This window comes from Taurulus bubalis (assembly GCF_910589615.1).
Source record: "Taurulus bubalis genome assembly, chromosome: 4".
NCBI lineage: Eukaryota > Metazoa > Chordata > Actinopteri > Perciformes > Cottidae > Taurulus > Taurulus bubalis.
This window is the reverse complement of record NC_136592.1, coordinates 22900936-22924663: the sequence shown is the minus strand read 5'-3', so window position 1 is coordinate 22924663 and position 23728 is coordinate 22900936. Positions and strand designations below refer to the sequence as shown.

Sequence of the window (23728 nt, the reverse complement as noted above, 5' to 3'; positions counted from 1 at the left end):
ATCTAATGCTCCGTTTGCGATGCCGCTGGCTGCATTTGAAAGGCTAGAAAGCCTCGAATGTCAGCGCATACCTCACCATGCCTGTTTCCTTTATTGTGTTTTCCATTTTCCCCCACAGTCTTCCACAATGAAGAACTACAGTTACATTAAAACGGTTTGCTTTATCACCTAAATACACTGCCGAGAAGAAGCTGTAGCTTGCGGGGATAACTATGTCTTGGACCACGTCCCATAGAAACTGATAACACGGTATGAATCACAGTTCGTAGGATAACGTTATTTGTAAAAAATAAATAAATAAATCTTCAACTCAGAACTACTCTTTAGGTTGTAGTTATCAACATTTAATAAAAAAGATACAAAAACAAAGTCTGGTGTGAGGAACGAACAGGGAATCAAGTGTTAATAGTCGAGTAGCAAGGGAAGAGCCTCGTGCAACAGTAAAAACAAGTGGTCAAGTTAGTGTGGAGGGTATTTTAGATTTGGTATGGTGCCAGGCCAGCAGCCCACAGCTGCTTCAGGCTTCACAATAGACACAGTGGGTGCTAGCTGGTGCTCTGTTCTACAGTATAAATGATGGAAGTTATCGGCTAATGTAGTGATGACTGTTCTTAAAATAATAAGCACTGTAAATATACCAGCTGTAGAACCTGCTAAGGTATAAGAGGGAGGTGTGCAGGAGTATTTGCACTTGGTGTTGAACAGTGATGGGTGCATCTATGCAACCGATGCTCACCAACTGTCATGTGTGCTGGTGTGCATTAAAGCAGTGTTTCGTGCTGACCTGGGCTTATTCAGGCTTTCACATGCCGTGGCCTATAACCGAAACTTTGCTGTTTGTTGAGACACTAAAGGAAAGGAAGGAAAGGGCTCTGGTGTGCAGGCATCCTGGGATGTGTTTCGCCTATAGTCATACTGTCTGTCTGCCTCTCTGTCTGTTCCTCCTCTTATCTCCTGAATTGGATGCCGTCTGCCGGGGCACATATGTTTGGATCATGTTAGACAGCAGTGAAACTATGTAAGACGTGGTTCCTCCTGTTTATGAAAGCAGCCATGGCGGCCAGATGAGCGGCTCAGAGAGAGAACTCATTCCAGCTGGCCCTCAGGCAGTCAGGCAGAACTGCACAGACCTAATGGCTTAGCTTCCTTTCTTTTTTAGATAAATATAAGGATGAGCAAGAGGAATTCTAATTGTAAAACAACTATATGACTGTAGAGAAGCCGGGGAAGGAGCTGCATCCAATTGGCCACTTAAAAAAATAATATAATAATGATACAGATAGTATGATAACTTGGATATGATGGTTGTCTTATCCAGTATGTATGTGTGCTTATCCAGTGTGTGTGTGTGTGTGTGTGTGTGTGTGTGTGTGTGTGTGTGTGTGTGTGTGTGTGTGTTTGTGCAATGTCTGCAATGCGATATGTAAGTCCACTGTCATTCTGAGTTAGGGAATGCAAGCGCCATCAGATTAGTGCCAAATGAATACACAATCTCCTGAGAAAATCCCACCAAAGCAATTCAGTAAAGCACATTGACAGATAAATAAAAAAAAAAAAAAAAAAAAATATATATATATATCTATATATATATATATATATATATATATATATATATATATATAGATATATATATATATTCTTGAAATAGAATAGGACATTTGCCTATCTTCACCTGGGGAGAGTTAATCACACCCCATCCACATTAATTCACATATATAAATTAAATAACCCAAAATAATATGACATTTTTACTTAGACGAGAGGACATTGTTAGACTGTTACACTGTTTTCTTCGTATTTTCAACTACAACAATTGCAGTCTATTTGTAATTGCCATATAGGTTTTCAAATCCTGTGGCAACATTCAACGGGCCTTTTACCCTAATGAACTGAAAACATTTCATTATGTTTTATCCGTATTGTCATCACAGGATGAAAATTCACTCATGCCTTGGCAAGTGTGAAAATGGCACTGACCCTGTCCCTTAACCCGATGTTTTAATGCCGTCTTTGATGCAAGCTTGCCATTTGGACAGTGATGACAAGTATAAAGTGCTGTGTCGAAACAGGAAGTGTGTGTGTGAGCGGCAGACTAAGTAATGATCACACAGGGTCACCAGATGTTGTGAGGTCCCGGGCTCAGCCCAGCCCATTGCTTAGATCAGCCTCATTGCTTTGCTCTGGTTGTGGCACCTAGTGCAAGCTGTTTAGGGTATTTAATTTCTGAACACTCATTAAAATGGTTTGTGTTTCCCTTGGCAATTCTGTTAAATTAACAACTACCGAGGTAAAAGCTGATTATGTGGCCACACATCCAGCCATGGTTAATCAATTCTCCCGCACAAAATGTTAGCTGGTGAATTAGTGTAAAGGAAGCGATTTATGGCGACTAATGCCGACGTCCTGTCATGTCAGGCCTGGTGTTTTAGCAAGAGGGGGGGTGTCGGATTCAGCACATTCAGCAGCTTTGCGCTCTGCCGGCCATCTTTTTCTCCCTTTTAACCCGAGCTACATGCTGCTTGCTCTATTAATGAGCCAATAATGGAGAAATAGTGTTGGGTGCTGACATAAAACATGGGTTTGGATACCTAAGGCAGGGTAGCACATAAGCTCCAACAGAGCCAGATTTACACCTCGGCTCTGTATAGAATGGCAGAAAGGGGAACACTCTGCATGGGGGCTCTCACAGCTTCATCAGACCCCCGCCGGCCGAACTGTGGAAAAGCCAAGGCTCAGAAAAATACGGCTGTGGCAGATAATGATACCATTACACTAATGGAGCTGGCAAATGAAGGAGAACCCAGATGCCCTGCTTTATTACCGGAGGGGGTCATTTCCTCGCTGCATTCCTAATGGCCTGAGCACACAGTATTGATCAGGCTATCATGCTGCTAATCCTCTACAGAATTACTTATCGCTGGCTAGGTGTCGATCCACCGCATGCCCTGCTCTGGCCTTGCTGCTGGGCGGCCACTGTGTGTCCAGCAGGGACCCACTGGGCAGTTTATTCAGGCATGATTTAGGGCCAAGCAGGGATGGCGTCTGGGAGGTCTTCAGCAGTGGGCTGGCCAGTTCAACGTGTAAAAAAAAAAGGAGGCAAATGAACCTTATAGCTTTCATTTAATTAAAGAGCAGGCAATTATGTGGTTCCTCCCTCTTTATGGCCCCATTGGTCGCTGTGGAGCAGGGGAAGCTGTGAGGTTGGGTGTTGTTCTCAGTAATTGTGTCGTGCTGTAAATAAGAACAGGCAGTTCTTGTGCCAACAGCAGCAGCAGCACATTGGTATGAGTTGATTACTCAAAGCTCCACATATTTAACTCGACATTTCATTCTTGCTTCATCTGGCTGACAATTAGAGACTTCCACTTGCACATTTGTTTCTTTAGACATAGCCATACTGGACCTACCAGTTGCAGTTCTGATTACTGCAATTATAAATGTGGTTTTATGTGTAAACTGTGAGAAAATATTTTCTTAAATTATTCATTTTGTATGCATTACTTGAACATGACCGAGAATGGTGTAGCCTGGGCCCATCATCATTACAAATGAATGGGAGGGTCAGATAGCACAAAGCACTTTGCCCGGGGCTTGTGACCTGTCGTATGTGTGGCCCCTTTACTGGGCCCCTGTGTGCATTAGCATCCTCAGGCCGTTGGAAGCGTGGCATAGTAGCATCAGCAGACCCCACTTGTCACCTCTGGCCCTGGCTAATCAAAGGGTTTACCTTAAGGGGGGCATTTAGCCCTGTTCGTTAGGGCCATTGCAGTAGCCATAAAGAAGTATTTATAAATTTCCATCTGGAACAACCTGTCGTGGCTAGGGAAACTAGCTATTGATCCAGATATTTAGTCATTTCTTTCTGCTTGCGCCATCAATATTGTGCAAACATCCGTCCACGCAAGGGTTGACCTCAGCCCCGGCCTCTATTTCTCGCTCCCATTGGAGTTCAATGATATACTATTCTGAAAAGTAAAATCAATGAGTGAATATGAAGTGTTGGTGTGTAATATAGTGCAGGTCCAAGGCCTCAGGTATTTCATTGATTTGCTATGTGAGCGTTCGAGGGGGTTGATTAGTCTGCCGCTACGCTTTTCCTCTACATGTCTTTACCTTGTTTTGCCTGTTTGATCTTTGGCTCATATATTTGGACTGAGGTGTTTACAGATCAACTCAGTCAGTCAAGCTTCTCTTTTAAATTAGTCCAATAATTTCATAACTTGTATTATTGTGAAAGGAAGGAGATGTGTAATGTGTTTGCATGTATACAATACTGCTCGTACTTTATGCTATTGTTCCGTTTCGAAATAATTTAAATGTCTTTTGTGTATATTTTAGTATTAACAGAAAGAGATTCAACTAATCAACCAACTTCATTTTGGAGCGCTGCAGTAGAGTGATGAAGGATGAGTCTTATTTTCAAAGATGTCACTGATAGAATGATGGGACTGATTGTTGTATGTCTTTCTCCACTTTATCTTTGATTTCATTTAGGGCTGGGAGGTATGGCCAAAAATTCATATCACGGTATTTTGTAAGATTCTGCCGGTTTCACGGTATATCACGGTACACATTCATTTATTGACGCCAAAAAGGGCCGCCGCTGTTTGTACGTTGGTACATAGGTTGTGTTAGGAAGCTAAACATGGAGGGATTTAGGACCCAGGGGAAAGTAGTTATTTCATAACCCGTCCTACTAGTGGCGCATAGCCGTAACGACTATTGTCATTCTTCGGCAGGCAGCAACATTTAATGAGACAAGAAGAGTCTTCCTGTTTGACTGAGTGGGCGGGCTTTACCCAGCATGCATTTTGACAATGTAATTTCTTTCAAACCATGAGTCAAGTTCTATCCCTGAGACGTAAGTCCGCTGCTCTCTCTCTCAGCTTCAAGCTGTGAACGTTAAATGTTGTTGCCTGCCAAAGAGTGGCCACCGGTATGACGGTATATGAAAAATTCATACCGTATAGAAATCTGAAATCGGTATACTGCACAGCCCTAATTTCATTATTACATTTGCTTTATATATGCTCTACAACTGGTGACACGAGCGAGCTGGTTCCTCGAGATAAAATGATACTTCAGGTTAGTGTTTATGCCCCATGAGATGGTTCTCTGTTTATGACATTGTTATCACCTGCATAAGTGTTGGGTTAGCTTCTCATGATCAATATGAGAAACCCTGCTTCTCGTTCCATCACCTCCTCCCACCTTTTTTTATTATAGTGGTCTGTGTTGAATGCATAACATTTTAGAGGTGCATGATGTCTACATTTGGTTTGCATCTGGAAGGATATCAATTTTTACGGCCCCGCCTGCATTATCTCCGGGTACGTGGCTAAGATGGCCTGTCACGGACTCCTATGTGTGCTTGCAAGGCCGTTTGGTCTTACTAAACATTTAAATGGAAAAACAGAGACAGGCTTATGCTTGGCATTACAGTTTGGTGTGGCTCGGGGATTGAACGCCATAGTGAGTCAAACTGTAACTAAAAGGGCCATCTGCAGAGGTTTCCGCCAAGCAACAACTGCCATCTGCTCACCTCTGACTGGATGGCTACGATATGATAAGTGATGATTGCAGATATGAGGTCAAATAAATGTATGAAGGTCTTACACCCGTGCAATCCTGCTTAGTTTGATTTCCTCTAGCAGCCTTCACTCTATCCAAATACAAAAAAATTATATTGAAGGTTGAACGTTCAAAAACATTTTGTGAAAGACCACTTCAGGTACAAATACCTGGGTATGTATTGCTGTGTTTGGCATTTACCACTTGGATGGGCTTCCCTTATGGAAGCAGTCACGAGGATTGTCCAAACACCCCTTGACAGCTTTCGTGTCTGACAGCCCCTACCGAGCACCTCGTATTAGTGTTGAGGCATTAGCCACAGATGTCAGCGTATTCGCACAAGAGGCCGCGACGTGGCTCATGCAAACTGGGCGACCAGATCAGGCGTCAGATTCAATGAGATTACATCAAATGTGACCCGCTCAAGTAGGGTTCATCTGTCATGCATGTGTCCCGTCACAAGAGAGACATAGAATAATCAGTTCAATCAATAGATGGTGGTGGCTCATTGGACATGTGCTGAATAAACATGGGAATGACCCTCTCAACTCCAACACAGAGGCAAGAGTCTCCAGGGGGTTCATTAGCCACTCGAGGCTATGATCCGGGCTAGTCGTTATTTTCCCTTTCTGTGTGTGTGTGTGTGTGTGTGTGTGTGTGTGTGTGTGTGTGTGTGTGTGTGTGTGTGTGTGTGTGTGTGTGTGTGTGTGTGTGTGTGTGTGTGTGTGTGTGTGTGTGTGTGTGTATGTATGTGTATGTGTGTGTGTGTGTGCGCGTGCGTGCGTGAGTATTCACACACTCTTATGTGTGTTGAGGGTGCTGTTTATGTGAATGCTAAAAAACAGTAAGTTTATAAACATCTTCCATAGGCTTGATTAGCACCATGGATATTGGAAGGAATATTGATATCGGTGATATTGCATCAGACTCCAAAGCAAGTCTAATGCTGCCCGGCCATACAGGGCTTCAAAGTGCGACCAACAACCAAAAATCTGTCAAGTGCAGCTAAACATTTTCATTTCATTTTGCAGGTCTATCTCTGTGTGTGTGTGTGAGTATGTGTGTGGAACTGTGCCCTGAACTCTTACTCGAACTACATCACAAAGTAACACACAGAACTATTGATAATGTCTTTCGTCACAAAAAATGCTGAGCTGCCCGTTACACCTGTCTCCAAGCATTATCAGTAATTCTTCCCGAAGGAGCACCATTCTTCTCTGCAACAATCGGTAACAGCTGACTGCTGTGAGCGCATCCGCCTTCCCTTTGTCTCTGTCGCTCGACCAAACACCACTACGCACACATGACGCTACTCTTATACCAACATACTGTATTTACATATATAAACATAATCCCTAACCGAGTCTTGGCCCTTTTCACACAGTTGTACTCCGATGCATCAAAGCTTGTCGTCGAAATGGCCTCATGTGACCCAAAAGCATTGACTCAAAACTATCATTTACATAATTGTATTAAGATATGACCATTGTGTGAGGGAACTGAGAAAACCTTTACATTTAGTTAGGCACAACCAATGCCGGAAGTTATTCTGGGGCTGGAAAGGAGTCTTGTTGCTAATTCTGGCTAACTCTCATAAAAAGATTTACCTCTGCGAAGCATTCCGCAGAACACAGATGAGTCTGCTTGCTGTTTATTTGTGAACTTATTTTCCTTTGTAATGACTCACCTTTCCAATAAAGTAAAAGGGCCTCCTGCCAAGGTGTTGCCCAACATCTGCTTTCGATTGAAAGTCCAAAACCCTTCATTCACAAAAGCTGCAGGAAACCAGGTTCACGAGGCACTGTAAATAGTAACTGTTAATTTGTACATCATAAGCTCCTTTCCATAAACATGAGCAATGAAAGTGTGTTAAAAATACCTGCCGTTTGGCTTATTGCTTCGTAGAGGCTGAACATACGCGGTGCCTCCTTTTAGCCTGTGCCAGGCATTGCAATTAGCTTAGCCAGCTGGAGGTACACATGGCTTCCCCTGCTAAACACAACAAATACCACAGGTAGTTTCTACTTGTAAAACCAACAGCAAGGATATTGAACAATAGCAGTGTTGCTTTATGGGGTGTGGTGAGTAATGATGTCGAACAAAAGCACTCAAATACAACATTGGTCATTATTCTGATTCTAATACTATTTAATAGAACACCCAACACATGTTTTATCCCTGTGACATTACATGCTTTGGATAACTGCTTCCACCTGAGGACTTTAGTAACCGCACCGACTTCCAGTCTGTAGTAGGTGTCTTGGTGATCCCGGATTCGCTTTCATGGAGCTTTTTGTACTGTTCGTTCCAGCATTTACTCTGCATCAAGTCTTTGAGAAGTGTCTCCTCACTTCAGGTAGTCTGTTCATGTCTCAGTGATTTTTCTCTCTCTGAGCCCCTGTGTGTTTTTATTCTTCATCAGCCTAACTTTTCCTTGCATATGCGAAGGAGCCAACGACAGCTTGACTGGCATGCTGTCAGACAGGCGATGCCTTTCCAATGGTGGAGCATCAGCCTTTTCCTGTGAGCTTGTGTGTGTTCATGTGCGTGTGTGTGTGAGTGTGTAGAAAAGTGGGGGTATTGTCAGGACGTGACCGGCACACTTTGCATGTTCTTCTCGAGACAGGTGCTCCTGGGCGAGCACTGGTGCATGACAGTTGCCTTTCATTGCTGTCTTCTCTACACTTAACCCCTGACCAGGCCTCCCTCCTTCCTCCTCTTCCTCGTCCTCTTCTCCTCCCACCTCTTTCCTCCACGTCTGACCTCTTCTCACGGCACTTCCCTCGGCCGCCCTGAGTGACGGACTCGCGAAGGCTGGTGGGCGGGTTGCGCTTTGTATGTGGTGCTGTGGCGCGGCAGGCTTGTCACAAGCCCAACACTGTCAAGCCACGGAAACCCAGCTGTCCAGACGGAACTGTGCACAAACATGCACACTCGCACACTCACAGTTAACACCCACACCACAACTTTTTTGTTCAACAGTCCGTAATTCCATCCACCGGCGCTGTCAAGCACTTGATCAAACGTGCATAAAGAAAAGAGCCCCATGGCTGAGTCCGATCTCTTCTCTTCCTATCATAATGTAGGCAGATTTTTTTTCCCCTCCTCTGCCTGTTTCTTCAACGCTGTTTATTCAGATGAGCCTGACTGGAGGGCAGCGGGTCACATCCACTTGCCTGGCTAAAACGGTCCTGAATTGAGGGTTGTCTCCAGCGAGATGGAGAGAGAAAAAAAAACACAAGGAGGGGTTAGGAGGGGCTGTTTGCGGGGCTGTGTGTGTGTGTGTGTGTGTGTGTGTGTGTGTGTGTGTGTGTGTGTGTGTGTGTGTGTGTGTGTGTGTGTGTGTGTGTGTGTGTGTGTGTGTGTGTGTGTGTGTGTGTGCGCGCGCCGTGGCAGGGGTAAGGGAGTTTGAGGGTTCAGTTGTCAACCCCTGTGTCATGCTTGCACTGGCCCTGTTATGTAGAGGGCATCCACTGTCATTTGTTGCAGGACTGTTTGAAGTGGAGTGAGCCACAGAAGCATAAAAAGCAGCAAGCGCACTGTGAGCTCTCGGGTGCCGTGAAGTACCACACGTTCATTTAAAAGTACAAACGCGCACCCTGGCAGGAACTAATCCCTGAGTAGCTTGACACTCCCAAAGTTTGGAGATTTTGTTTTGGGGCTGGCTTTTTAATCTCCATCGTACTTTGTGTTTATTCAAGATGGAGACTGATCCAGATGTTTTATATCGGGCATGCTTAATTTTATGTTGTTCTCCCCTTTTATTCTTTGAGCTTCACCATGTTAAGTGAAGTAGGTGGATTAAAGTAGTGCTTGAAGCCAACTTTTGGGAAGACATGAACTAGTTAAGCTAGCAGCCCTTTTGTACTTCCAAATTATTTGAAGTTCATCCTTGTGTGTGTGTGTGTGTGTGTGTGTGTGTGTGTATCGGCATTTGTCAGTGTAGGTGTATGTGTGTGTTTCATCTGACATACATCTCCCACATTCTCTCCACTATGGTGAAAAACAGCAATGGTTAAGACTCCTTAAACTTGTTGTTGGAGTGTCAGCGACGACACGAGCACAGCGCACACCATGAGTTTAATCCAACAACAGCCCGTCTGTCGTACTGTACTCCCGCTATCTGCGAGTGAGTGGACCCCTTCCTTGCAGCCATTGTCATATGTAGGGGGCACTGTCACGTATGAGATGGACTCATGTAAATGTGGTGACAGGCTACTGTCTCGGCTGACTGACAGCACAGAGGGATTGGGCTAATCTGAGTGACTGATTCAAGGCGCACAGCGGCTCGGCTGTCCCCATAACTCCTGAGAAATAGACAGCTTCGGCGGAGTTATCTGTGTTTGTAAGTCCTTCTGCTGCGCTGGGATGACAATAGGGATTAGTGCCAAGGTTCTTTAAACTGTTTTTTTATTTTATTTTTGGGAGGGGGGCGGGAGGAGGGGGCCCTCTTATCGGTGTCTCAGCAGGATGCTGCCACAGCCAGTTTTCCTTGACTGTCAATTAAAGAGGGGATCATTAACTTCAAGGGTATAAATGTTCTAACACTGGTATTACGTTGGGAAGCTAAGTCGCTGACAGATGTTCCAACTTTAATTCTCCACTTGTTTTTTTGTCCTTTAATTAATTTATGTATCACTATTCAGGTTTTAAATATTTTTTCCCCCTGTCTGCTCTTTGTTAGCCTGTAATCTCAGTTACCATGGTAGTCGCAAAGACGATTGGGCCTTGTCACTCGCCTGTGTTTCTTATGAGGTTCAATCGGCTAATGTATTCAATATTGCCCAAACTGAAAGGTAAACAGCGTCTAATGGCGCGTGTATTCCTGCACTGCCTCGGTGCAGCCCGGAGGCGCGTGGGGCGGGAGGAGAACAGCATGTCTGCCTTTCAGGAGGACCCGACTACTTAGAACGGGGTGCTTGCTAAAAACAAAACGAGCGCAGTTTGTGCCTCTGAACATTTTTTTTTCCGGGGAGGTAAACAAAAGTAGTGTTCCTACTTTGTGGGTTTTCTTTTGGAAGCTTTTGTTGGCGGGGTTTGTGAAGCAGGCGTTGTGTGTGACTGAGCTGTGGTTGAGATTCCCTCAGAGCGGAAGCGCAGACGGAGACGGGGCTACAGCGAGGCGTGTACTGCAGGTAGCCGCAGAAAGCATGCGGAGGGGAGACGTTAAGGGGAAGCGGGAGAGAGATAGACGACAGACACTGCTAATGGGCAAACTCTCTTCATCCACTGCCACCGCCGTCACCAGCACCACCCTGTTCTCTCTTGACAGCTCTTTTCCTTTGTTCTTCCCCCTCGGCCCACTCTCTGCCGGGGATTCGTGACAAGATTTCGCGGGCTGATCAAACGCCGCGGTGACACCTGATTAGGATATGGTGCGTGTTTACAGCCGTGCATGGCGAGGACACCCTCCCTCCCCTTTTCAGACAACAAGGGAGACTTCACCTTGACTAATTAAATGTGCACCTGCAATGCCAGCTGTGACAGCCACTGGAGGGCTGCATTTATTTATGTCACTCCATACATACTTTTTGTGACGTTCATGCAGGCTGAGTTTGCGGTGGCTCCTCTGTTTACCCACAGTGTTGGGTTTTTAAATGCTTGTATGTAACATGGTGGCTTTCAAAATTGCCTCTGACTGACAACGAAGGAAAATATTTCCACTTGCATATTTAAAATGATGTGATTTGCTCGCTCAATGTGTACATGTATTTAATCACGGATTAATGTGCGTGTGTGCTTGTACACGATCTGCCTCTCAGAGCGTGGTGTGTGTGTGTGTGTGTGTGTGTGTGTGTGTGTGTGTGTGTGTGTGTGTGTGTGTGTGTGTGTGTGTCTATCTAAATCAGTGTTAGGAGAGTAAAAGGCCACAGCTGAAGTGAGCAGGACATCAGTCACCCAGTAGCAGGAGACAGGGCCTAGTAATTTGTGGCTCTCTCACTCCCTTTCTCTATGTCCCCCGCCCTCCCCAGCCTTCCTCCCGAGCCTCAAATTGACCAGGCTCGACTGCTGGTCATGCTGTATTACATGGGTTAGATGAAGTAATTATTTCTAGGCCACTGACTACAAGCAAGATTAATAGTTTTTGAAACGGCCATAATGGAGGGCTGACCCGCCGTGACATAAGCATTATTTCAAGCTCACCTCCACTCTCATCCCTCTCACCTCTGGGCACTGGCAGAGTGTGATTTATACCTGGGTTAATGAGGGGAGGGGACCTAGGAGCCCAGGTCCGCCAGCATACCAGTGCAGTGTTACAGGCCCGCTCCCCCAGCTGAACAGACAGAGGGGTCACTTGAAGAAGGATTTTGCTTTTTTTTTGGTGCTTGTAAAATGATTCAAATCGACGCCACCACGTCGTCGTCTTACTGTGTGTTGGAATATAACGATTCAGACTGTTCTTTGGAAAGGGTTACTGATGCTACTTATATGCAATCCTGCCGTCCTGGGTCGCTTCATCTGTCCGCCCCCCCCCACCCCCTCACCCCTGATGCTCTGGAGCCTTAAGGACCAGAGGAGCTGGGAAGCTGTCACTAGGTGGCACTTGGACATCATGTTATCAGATGCTCTCTCTCCCCTTCACCCCAGCCCACCCTCCTCTTCCCCTCCCTCTCTTGATCCTTTCTTTCTTGGCTCCCTCACTTCCTCCCTTCCCTCCGTGCTAAGTACACCTCAGATGTCAGGGTGTTTTATTTTTATTGGATGAGGGCAGTGTGTAATGCATTCACCTCCGTTCCTGCCAGCTGTTAAATGCCCCAGAACATGGTCTGGCCAGGCTCCGCCCCGTTAACCCCTCTGATTGGCTGTAATAATTAGCAGAAGTGAACAGTAACTATGGAGCCTAGCGAGGGTTTGGGACAGCTTGCGACTCCCTGATACGTCCAGGACAGAATGGTCCGTCCCGCCTGGGCTTTCGGGACTTGGGTCTGGCCCAACCTGGCCACACCCCCCCTGACTCCAGTGCATGTGTGTATTTTAAGCTTTAATATTAACCCTCATTTTAAACACATGCATGCAGTGTGGCACCAGCAATTACATTTTCAAATGGCTGGGTTTGTAAACCTCCAGGATGTTAATCTGTCACCATTCAAGCTACTGGGAAGAGTGAAAAAAGGATTAAGCTATTCAATTCCTGGTAGAATATTTCCCTTTGTTCAGAATGAGTGAAGGAAAAATAAATAAAGAAATGAGGTGGCTTCTCAAGCAAGACAAGTGCCGTCTGCTATACTTCGGGATTTGGCTAATGCCATTATAGCAAACTTATCTGCTTCAGGATTCCAGGAAGACGGGCTGACGGTCGTGTAAACATCCACAAATGATATTCGGCCCTTAATTCAATATTAATCTGAGGTCACATCATAATGCCAGTTTATCTGGGTCAAAGACTACATGAGATGGAATTAGACCTGTCCTAGATGTTCAGTCCTCATCTGTTTTGTGCCATATGTTTTTTCTAGTGGCTTAGGTCATTGTCAGCAGTTGCACTTGGGCCACGGCTCAAGCTTGTTAATAATACCATATTCAGGAATCTGTTCCAACAAATAGGTATCAACAAATAATTCAAGAGCTTGTCTGCGTAGTTGTCTTTAGAGAAATATGATATAGTTGAAAAGTAGAATACTGAGTCACATTTTGATGATTGATAGGACAAATTGAAGCAGACAAGATGCTCTCCAGTTTTGATATGTGGTGTGATCTGCTATGTTTCCCTCTTCGCTCTATGTGTTGTGTGTGAAACGTGACACGCAGCCATCGATGGTAAAATGTCCTTGGAGCGTTTTGTCGAGCAACATACTGTATCAAATCTTGTGTTTAGCATAAGGTTATAATATAGCACATGATAATTGTCACAGCTGTCAGCCAATCCGGCACAGTACCCCCGTCTCAGCCTCTCGTTTACCCTTGACTCCCAGCCCCTCCGGTCGGATTGCACATCATCTTTATCCCAGATGAAGTACCAGACTCGGCAGTGTCAGAAGATGATCTAATATGGAACCGAAAGGACAGAGAGCTGGGAAATCATCGTCATTTGAAGAGGTTGCTTGTCACATGATGGGTTTGATCAACCCATGCCGCGGTACACAGAGCCGGGTCTTTGCGCAGTCTAACAGTGGTACTGGATTAGAGACACAAGCCACTTCCACTGTGATCAGTCACTCACACACGGAGACACGCGGCAGGACTGAAATCCTCCTTGCACAGTTTATCCACGTCATGTACAGGCTTCCTCGTCAAGCCTACTGTATGTAAATGAGGAACACTGCTGTTGACAATGTACATGGCGTCTCTTTATTTTTTTTTCAGGGCCATTTTACACGCTTTATTCTATAGCGGTGCATCACAGCAGAGTTACAGGTACTGGCTTACTGTGAGATACGATACCCGGCTGTGTCGGTCCAGAGCTGCCTGACCTGCTTGAATGCTTCTGATCTGTGACATGTTGAGACAATGGCGTTTTGTGTGAAGAGTCTGGCTCTACACCCCTCAGACACTGTGTATGGCTAAGTGCTATTGAATTGTTTATTGTCACAAATCACAAACCTTTCAATGACGAGGTGCGACTACCGCACACCCGCCCACTCATCCATCCATCCAGCTGCTCTGCCCTGAGCGATGCGCTGGTCCGTTGGGTTCTGAGGAGCGTAACGTCAGCCCTCCGGAGCCGGGGATTTTAAACGCTCCACCTGCTTATCGATCTCTTCTGCCCCGCTGAGCCAGCCAAGACGGGCCAGCAGAGGAAGAGGGAGAGAGAGGCGAGATGCAGAGTGGAAGGGCAATCTGGTGGCCTCTGTCCTCTGATATTCAGGCCTGTCCTTGACACTGCCTGTGGGACAGGCCTGGAGGACGCCTCTTGTCCTCCCTGTAAGCTCCGCATCCAGCCCCTGCATCTAGCCGGCCCTCCCCCTGGGCCAAGCTGCACTTTACACAGCCATATTGATTTTTTTCGGAGGAGCAGGAAAAGTGTGGCTGGGTGGTGAGAGCGAACGAGAGAGAGAGGGAGGGGGAAATAGAGAAATTGAGCGAGCTTTCTAAAGCACTGACTTCTCCTTGACTGCACCTCGAGACGCGACAACCCTGTTAGAACTACTCAGTGGCCCTGGCGCCCTGATGGAAACTGCTAATCACAGTCTTTCAATCAACACTCTCCTTTCTCTCCGTCTCCTCCTTCCCTCCATTTTTCTCCCTTCCTCATTTCCTCACTCTTTCCCCTGACTTACCCCGTGCTGAACCGGACCCTGCCTGAATACCAAGGGACTGCATCTGCACTAAAACGGGCCATTCCACATGGAAAACAGCTGACCTCGTGAGAGCATGTTGTAATTTGAAGGTGAAAACTAAAAAGCTTTTCTCCATCGACATAATCTTAATGGAAACATTACGGCCTGGCCGCAAACTAACAATTAAGGCAAAATGGCAAATGGCCCTCGCATGTCTGTCATGGTGGCCAAGAGCTCATACTGCTCTTGTGACAAAAAAAAAAGAAAGCTGCTAGATTAAATACTGCACTGGGTGTGTAGCTCAAGATGCGCTCGAACAAGATGTTGTTCAAAATGATGTATTGTCCACCAGAAATCTTTAGATGTGTGGAAGTATGCGGGTGTGAAGCCGCTAGTGGGTTTCTAATAAAGATCATGCTGAGTCCATCTTTCCCGGATAAATAAAAAGGTTATGCAAGGCATACATCGACAGATCTCTTAAATCGCCCTTCTCTCTTTCTCCTCTTCTCCTCTCCAGATTTGACACTTGCTAAAGGTCACCGAAACATCCTTTTTCCCCCTTTGAGGTGTAGATAAGTGTGAAATAGATGTTGACACCACAGACACATTGAAAAGCACTTAAACAGAGTGGCCATGTGCCAACCTGTCTGTGTCTGGCTTTGTGCATTTGTAAATACTTTTGAATGATTGATCTGGAAACCCGGGTCTCTCTAAGTCAGGTGCAGCGAGAGAGATCAAAAAGCAGATGAGGTCCGGTACCGTTTTTCTTTCTTCATCTCTTCACATACTCTCCACCTGACAGAATGACGCGCACCCTGGGATGACTCGAGGAGTAGCTTTAAATAAATGTGCGCGTGAGAAAGTGCACACATGGCTCACAAAGAGGGAATTTGACAGGCCATTTGATGTTTGGTTAAAATGGCACACCGGATGTGTGTTAGTGTACCTTATCTCGCACGTGTGACATTTTTCAAATGTGACCGGCTGCCAATAAAGGGTGTGTGTGTGTGTGTGTGTGTGTGTGTGTGTGTGTGTGTGTGTGTGTGTGTGTGTGTTAATGTAATTAATGGCAGGCAGTGGTCCCCCACAGCTCTGGTAATGTGCTTGGATCAGTGATATAAACAGGGCGTGAAAGGTCTGCCCAGCGCCAGCCTTTTAAATGACTGGCCTCTTGTTCAGGTAGATGGATGGAAATGTTCTAATATTAATGATCACGTTCCCCGCCGACCTGTCACAAGGTGAAATGAGCAACGCAGCCTTTCAGCCTCCAACAACAATTAACGGGCCAGAGCCAACCTGTCTGCCATTTGTCATCACGTTCTCCACCTGTGGACCCCCACCGACCCCCACATGTTGAACGTGTCTGTCAATATATACCGAATGTTCACTACTATAGCATTCATCCGCAGTTATTTCGGGGGAATATATTTTTTCTTTCTTTTTTCTGTTTCTTATTTGCAATTTAAAAAAAAACTAAACCAAACAAGTTTCTGATATTGATTAAATTAATATGACCCATTTAGCAATTTGTGTCTATGAATAACATGCTGAGGATTATGTTCTTAATATGAGACGTAAACATCTGATCCGTGTTATTTGCGTGAGCTTGGATGGACGACCTTTCATTAAAGCGTGATTTGTGAGGCTAGACGTACACGCCAAATTGAATCTGTAAATACATCTCAGGATAATACAGATTATCCAGAAAAGAGCGGACAACAATCAACAGGAAAGTAGCTGAAAGCCAACGGTTTTTAAGATGTTTCTGGCAACATCCCCCTGATTGACCTCATTCATATTCACAGCCTGGTCCTGAGCGTGTGGAGGCACAGGTTTACACATTACTGTCACCTCGGCTCTGAGGTCAACTCCCACACATTCCAGTTAGCCATTGACCAGTCTGCCCAGTCAGCCATCACACTCAGTCACCAAACTTCTCGCTGGCATTCTCAAAATAAATGAATGCCACAAGTGGCTGTAAACAAAATGTCAGAATTAAGAAATGGTTAATTTTGGCCCAGAGTGTTTCTTTTTAGGTTGGCATTCATGGATTATGAAATGGTCTGTAAACACAGTAAAAAAAGAAGGTAATTTATGACGTTGTAACTAGTCCTGGAGCTGCTGTTTTTCAGTTTGTGTATTCGGCGGACACATTTTTAGATACATATTAAATATAAAAGGAAAGCTTCTTTCCCGTGATAAAAACTCCGCGGCCAGAAGCACTGCAACAAAAGTGCAACCTCTCTCTGCTTCTGTGGTTGTGCATGTGTGTGATTCTGTAGGTACTTGTCTGTGCTGGCACCTATGTGATGTGTTATCTCACCATAGTTTGAGTTCATGGCATACCCCGAAGATGAGGTAGACGAACTATCGAACTATAGAGACCTTTATGGAACAAACTTGACTCCCGGTTGTGTTCTCTCCAACTGCTCCCCTCAGATCAAAGCTGAATTCAAAGCTCCACGCATCACCCGTGCAAACACAAATGTTCCGATGGGGTTGCCCTTCTTTGCGCCCTGTGTCGCTTCACACGAGCTCCCGAAATTCTGCGATCCGACGCCAAATGGTGCGGGGCGGAAGCGCCTTTGATGTACACACGCATAGTCCGTCTGGCGGAGTCTGAAGTTTTACAGCCGACTTGTCAAAACTGTTGATTCACCATCGCTTTTGCAGAACAGGACCAGTTCTGAAGTGGGTGTCACACAAGCACCAATGGCTTGCTTTTTCAATACGGCGCTCCATCACACAGCTGTCCCTCGTCACGTCACCAGCGGGGCCCGCATGAGGCCCCGAGTCCGTCTGCGGCACCTGCATCGCAGAAAAGAGAGCGCTGCCCTCCTTTGGTTGGAGGCGTTGAAGAAAATATGGAAAGAATAATTTCGATCTCACGAGAAGCGCTTTCACATGGGGCGACTGGCGACTTGTCAAGCCATCTTTAGGGCTTACTCTACATTGTAGCTTTTATCTACAGTTTATTGTGCATCAGCCAGATCTAAACAAGTCCAGTGGGACTCATGTGTCCTCCTTAAGCAGTCATATCACACACACAGTACATTCCAATGCACCCTCTGGGGCAGACACAAGTTAGACTGGAAGTGTTTTTATCCCCACAGCGGCGGAGTTATCTGGCTTTTTCTTCGCTATTGATGCTAAGCGCTGGACATTAATCTACTCTACGAGGAACGCTTTGAAGAAAGTGTCCGTTGAAGTGTCACAAATGGGAAATAGATGAAATTAATAAATATATGGTACACAGTTTGATATCTCTTATAGGCCAAGATCAAAGCAAACCAATTGAGTTATATTCTACCTAATATGTTTTTCTGTGATAAACAGTCCGGCTGAGGGAATAATCCCATCAAGCAAGAGAGATTAAGAAAAAAAAAACTCCCCGCATCAGATATATCACTCAGCGCAGACGGTCGGCACGGCTACCGTGACGCCTCTGTGTTATTATGGGATTGGTAATCTCATTTCTTGGGTCTGAGTAGGAACGCAGATCTTTTTATTTTTGAGCGTCGTGGTTTTCCTTCTAGAAACAGGTACAGAGACGGGAAGACAGACACAGCGGCCTTCTGATACTGAGAGTCCATCTGCTTCGGAGGGCTCCGGTAACTTCTTGTCTTTCCTTTTTTTTTTCTTCTGTGGAATTTCTGAGCAGCTTGATGTTTCCGACATGTGTATGACGGCCCTGGTTGTGTGGGATCAGAGTTGAGGCATCATGCTCGCTACCCCGGCTGCGTGCTTATTTTTTGGGGGGCAGGGGGTTGCCGTGTGTGTGTGTGTGTGTGTGTGTGTGTGTGTGTGTGTGTGTGTGTATATATAAATGTATTGCCGCCTTAGACACACACATACAGTATGAAGGCACACTTTCATGCTTGTGTACACAGTGGTGGTGTGACCAAAGCAGACTGCAAGGATCTTACTTCCAGCAGGTGGATGCTGGGATACGGCTCTGTACAGGCTCACATCAGCGCACAGATAAAAACACACACACACACACACACACACACACACACACACACACACACACACACACACACACACACACACACACACACACACAGATACACACACACACACACACACACACACACACACACACAGATACACACAGACGCATGCACAGACAACACTTGCCCAGAGCCTCACCTTGATATCTTGAGCTTCTGTCATGAGTTAGAATTTGACACCAATGAATGTGTGTCAGGTTGTCAATTTCTTCCAACAGCCTTTGAATGCAGTCTGGCCATGAATAGTGCATGTTGTTTGTTTTTTAGATTCCAACTGTCTGCAAGTCTGTTTTTGTTTGTTCCGGAATAACTTGGAAGGCCTGTACACTCATGTGCATCCTTTAAGAAAACTTTCAGCAGGTGTTGTGTTGTTTAGCCTAAGGTAAAGACTCAGCCCTGAAGGTAAATTCACCAAACTGCTTCAGATCTGATGCCCTCCCATTTCTTCCACCTCCGTTATTGGGATCTGTTTCCCTCCCTCTTGTCTTTAATGCACATACTTCACCGCTTGCCCTCTTTTTGATCCAGACTGTGAGAAATGTGAGAGGCCTGTTGTAAATGTCTCGGAAACATACACAGGGTCGTCCCTCCATAAACCATCACAACCGCGTGGTCGTTGATGCACAGGCCATTCATGCAAAACTTTTAAAGATGTAAAAAGACAGTGGCATGTCGGTGACATTTGCCGCTGACACACCGTGCGGTGCTGTGTGTGTGTGTGTGTGTGTGTGTGTGTGTGTGTGTGTGTGTGTGTGTGTGTGTGTGTGTGTGCACCTGTTGTGAAGGAATATGAGGGTCTGAACTCACACACACACGCTCAGATACAACGCCTTCACATACCTTCACTTGTGCACATACGGAGGGGCAGGGCGGGGAAATAGTTGTGAAATTTATTTGGGCATATAGTTTTTATGCCAGTTGCCATTGGATTTACAGGTCAGAATGGAATGCGTCCCAATGAAACGTACTTTGATCCCTCCACCAGGTTGACGTTTTTATTGGGCGAGCTCTGTATGGCGCAGGGCATCTTTTATAAGGTTGTGAGGAACCCCACGGCAGCCTTCACCAAATCATAAAAATGTGAGACGTCAATGAAAATGACCAGGTTCCACTGCTATCTCAGCTCAGTTTTGAGAGCATCGTTTGTTCAAACTAATTTAATAATTTCATCCTCGGAAAAACTGGTGGTTTAATTTGTATGATTTGATTTTAGTGTAATAGTTTGTTCTTGTTAGTCCGTATCCTCGGTTATGTGATGTTATTGTACAGTTGGCACAGTATTTTTCTGAAGAATATATTTATAGTAAAGGCAGGGTGCGGTGCGATGGTTGGAAATGTATTCACGTCAGCATATGCTATGTTTATGGCAAAGGCGGTCTTTTATTCAAAGATTGTGTTTGCAGTACTTTAAAATAAAGCGCCACAGTGGAAGTGGCAGTCGAGCCAGTCTCTGACTTATGTAGGTCATACAGGTCCATAAGAGATCTGTGTTTCACATACTATTATGCCTTTCCACAGTTTCCTATGCCAGGAAGTAGTGTGAGACATTTTGTACTTTGTGTCCAATCACAGCACCTTGGTGTGGGTGCTTCAAGGTATACAGAAGTCACGGTTTGCCCCTCACACACTCTCTGCAATTCCCCAAAAGTAATACACAGTATTTATTTTAATAGACTTGTTTGATAACTTAGACACCAAAGTGAGAACGTAAAAAAATAAAGACAGAAATAATAGGCACTAGCTGCATGCAGACGGTTCCTGCTGCTACTTATCAGCCTGTTTTACTGTGTTGTCTTTCAAAGAGGCGGAAGCTACTGCAGGAGTTGGGAGACCAGAAGATCGCCTTTCTGGGACCTTCAGATCAGGGCTATCAGCAACTGGTGAGCCAGCCACATTTTGACATTATGCTAGACCTCTACTTTAAAAAGCCTACGGTAGCCTTTTGTGTCTTCTATAAACTGCTCTTGCAACCATGTATTGTGTGATATTTTGCTCTAGATTGTAGCAAGAAACATGCTTTCCAAATAAGATTGTAATTTACTTGTATTTGTAAGTCATGATCATCCTGATAAGAATGTCTTGTGTTCCCAAGTGGGACTCCAGTTACTCCGGCCTTGTTCTGAGGAAGTCCTTCTCGCTGCCCGCTGAGCTCCATGGTCGGGTGCAGGCGGCTCTGTTCACCCTGAGGAGGAAGGGCTGCCTCCTGAGAGATTTGGTCCGCGTCCGTGAACGAGATGTATTCACCGTCGTTTCACGGACTCTGCTGGGTGAGCCGGGCCACACCTATCGGTATCTGAACACGCGGCTCTTTGCCATCCCCTGGCACAGCGAGGACACCGAGGTCAAAGGGCAAAACTGTTGTGACCCTGATTTTAGGGCTGCTTGCAAGGCATTGTGTGAGCTTAATACCTTCTTCTGCTCTGATGTGTCTCTGCTGAAGGAAGGAGACAGGCTTACACAATGTGCGAAGGGCAAGGCAGAGGCCAAACAGGGTGAAGACGGGGACACAGGGTCTAAACACAGTGAAGACTCCAAAAATAGTGAAGGAGGGGACTCTGAGCAAAGTGAGGAGGAGGACACGGAGTCCAAGCACAGCGAGGAGTGGGACATTGAGTCGAAACACAGCGAAGAAGGCTGCTCTGGGTCGAAACAAGAAGGAGAGTGGGAGACGGAGTCCAAACACAGCAGTGAGGAGGAAGAGTCCTGCCAGGTCAAACCAAGTGTATCGGGTGTCGCGGCAGGATTGGAAGGAACATTTCCCGGCTGGACGCCTAAGGCCTTCAGTGGCACAGAGATTAAACCTGCGGGACGAGGGGCCCAGCAGAATCCTGTGGCACAACTCAAGCACAGCTTGACAGATCACCACATTGAGGACAGGGAGAAACAGGCAAGCGGCCCGGGGTGTTCCCAGCCGAGTCCTCGACAGGTATGCACCGGTCCGGTCAAGTTCAATGTCACCTTACTCAACTACATGGACCCAGCGGCTATGAGCCAGCTCAAAGAGGAGCCATACTATGCCATGGGGAAAATGGCAGTAGGGTGGCACCACGATGAGAACCTCATCAATCATTCTCCAGTGGCTGTTTACAGCTACAGCAGTCACAATGACAAAGGTAAGAGTCAAGGCAAAAATAGCTTAACATTGTGCAAATTGGATAACATTAGTTGGGATCCAAAGATGTAACACCGAGGCACTTAAATCCAAAGTATGTCATGTTAGTCTTTGGCATGTTGTTCTCGAAATTAAGATTCCATTACTCTCTTTCATTTCAATATCCCATCAACTTATCTCAGTTGCTTTATGGTGGATCAGATACAGCTAACCTTGTGTATTACAGCCCTACAGCAGCGCTGTAGCAGCTGTAGACACAGCCTCTGGTGAGGCAGCCATCAGATCCATCTACGCGATAGTGTCAGGGCATTATCAAATGTCATCACCGGCTTGCTGCTGACAGCCTTATCGCCGACGGAGCGCTGGGAGATCACAGACATGTGGATCTGAGCTCTTAACGCACTGAATGGCGCAGTCTAACAAACAGGCCTTATCACACACGCCCCATCTCATCTAAATCATTTCCCCAAGAAATGATCGATGTGCAATTATCTGATATGGAATAATGAGCCCTGCTTTGATAAGTGTTCCTGGATTCTACTGTATGGATAATGCGATGTCTCCTAATTATGGAATGTGCACTCTTTCAAGAGCTGATAGTGCGTGCTGATTGAGTTGATAGAGAATCTCAGCGAGAGAGGAACAGCGCTTTCTAGAGCGTATGCAAAGCAACTATGGAAGACTGTACCAGCAGAAAAAATGTCTCTATAATTTGTATGAAAATTACAGTATAAATTATACGCACTATACTAATGATTAATGAAGCTCCTCTTTGTGCTTTACTCTCAAACCAAATGAGTGGATTTTAAAATAGAACTCTAAAGTCCCTTGAGCAGCCACTCACCAGTTCATCCATTGCACCTTCCAAAGGCTGGAAGGACAGCAAAAACATGCCTTCCAGTTGTGGAGGGAGATACAGGTCCAGTACATGCACTGGGCTGTCAACAGTGGGAGTGTTTTACTGCCCGTACAGGCTGTAATTTTACAATATCAAACAGGTGAGATGCCAACTGCTTCGACGTCCCAACCCACTTTACAGCTGAGCTTTCTTTCTTCATTGTGGTTTACTAACCAGAAACACCTGCCGCCGCGGCCTGTTTCGATGATTTGTTCTAGGCCATTTCAACTCTGACCCTGCGAACACGAGCTTCAAACACCGTGGCACAACACCTTGCAGTGCTCAGCAGCTGCGTCTTTTCTAGTCCTGAATGACCCCACAACTCCAGACTTTTTAGACAAACGTCTCATGGAGCTGTATCCCGGTGGCTGGCTCTGAGGACTCCCAGAACCAAGCTAATGAAACTGTTACCATAGGGAACGTTGCACTTTTACAATAAGGTCACGTTTCCTAAATTGTCCCTGAGAAGAAAGAAACGCAGTCCATTAGATATCTTATATGTGCACAGTGATTCAATGTTTTGCATGACACCTGCTTCCTTTGATAGGCTTTTTTCTCTCTTTGAGAAACCTCACCTTGTTTTTCAGCCAGTGGAGTGCTCTGAGTGTTTTTCCCAGCTGCGCTGCTGATCCAAAGGAATCTGCCACGACTGAACATTTTCCGGCACGGAGGATGATATTCCACCATTCCTTAGGCCTTGGGGAGTGCTGCCATTAGCGGACTCTCAGAGCACAATGGCTGGAAATTAAGTTACTATTTATCCGTGCTGAGCAAAGGAAAAGGCAGCTGTGGGGCAGAGAGGCCCAGAAAGACTTTAGTATTGATTTTGCTGAAGGGTGTTGGCCAGCCAGGCCAAATCTTATTTTCTTAGTATGCCGTGTAAGAATGGAAGGAGAGAGAAGAACAGGGGAGGTGG

At 45.7% G+C, this 23728-nt stretch overlaps 1 protein-coding gene across 1 annotated transcript in view; it reads left to right on the top strand.

Moving 5' to 3' along the window:
• The window catches only part of fto (FTO alpha-ketoglutarate dependent dioxygenase), a 127532-nt gene that overhangs the window by 122 nt on the left and 103682 nt on the right, over nt 1-23728 (top strand). Inside the window, exons 2-3 of the mRNA XM_079217360.1 lie at nt 20605-20682; nt 20895-21915. Of these exons, the coding sequence (XP_079073486.1) occupies nt 20605-20682; nt 20895-21915 (1099 nt within the window). The remainder of the gene's footprint in view (nt 1-20604; nt 20683-20894; nt 21916-23728) is intronic.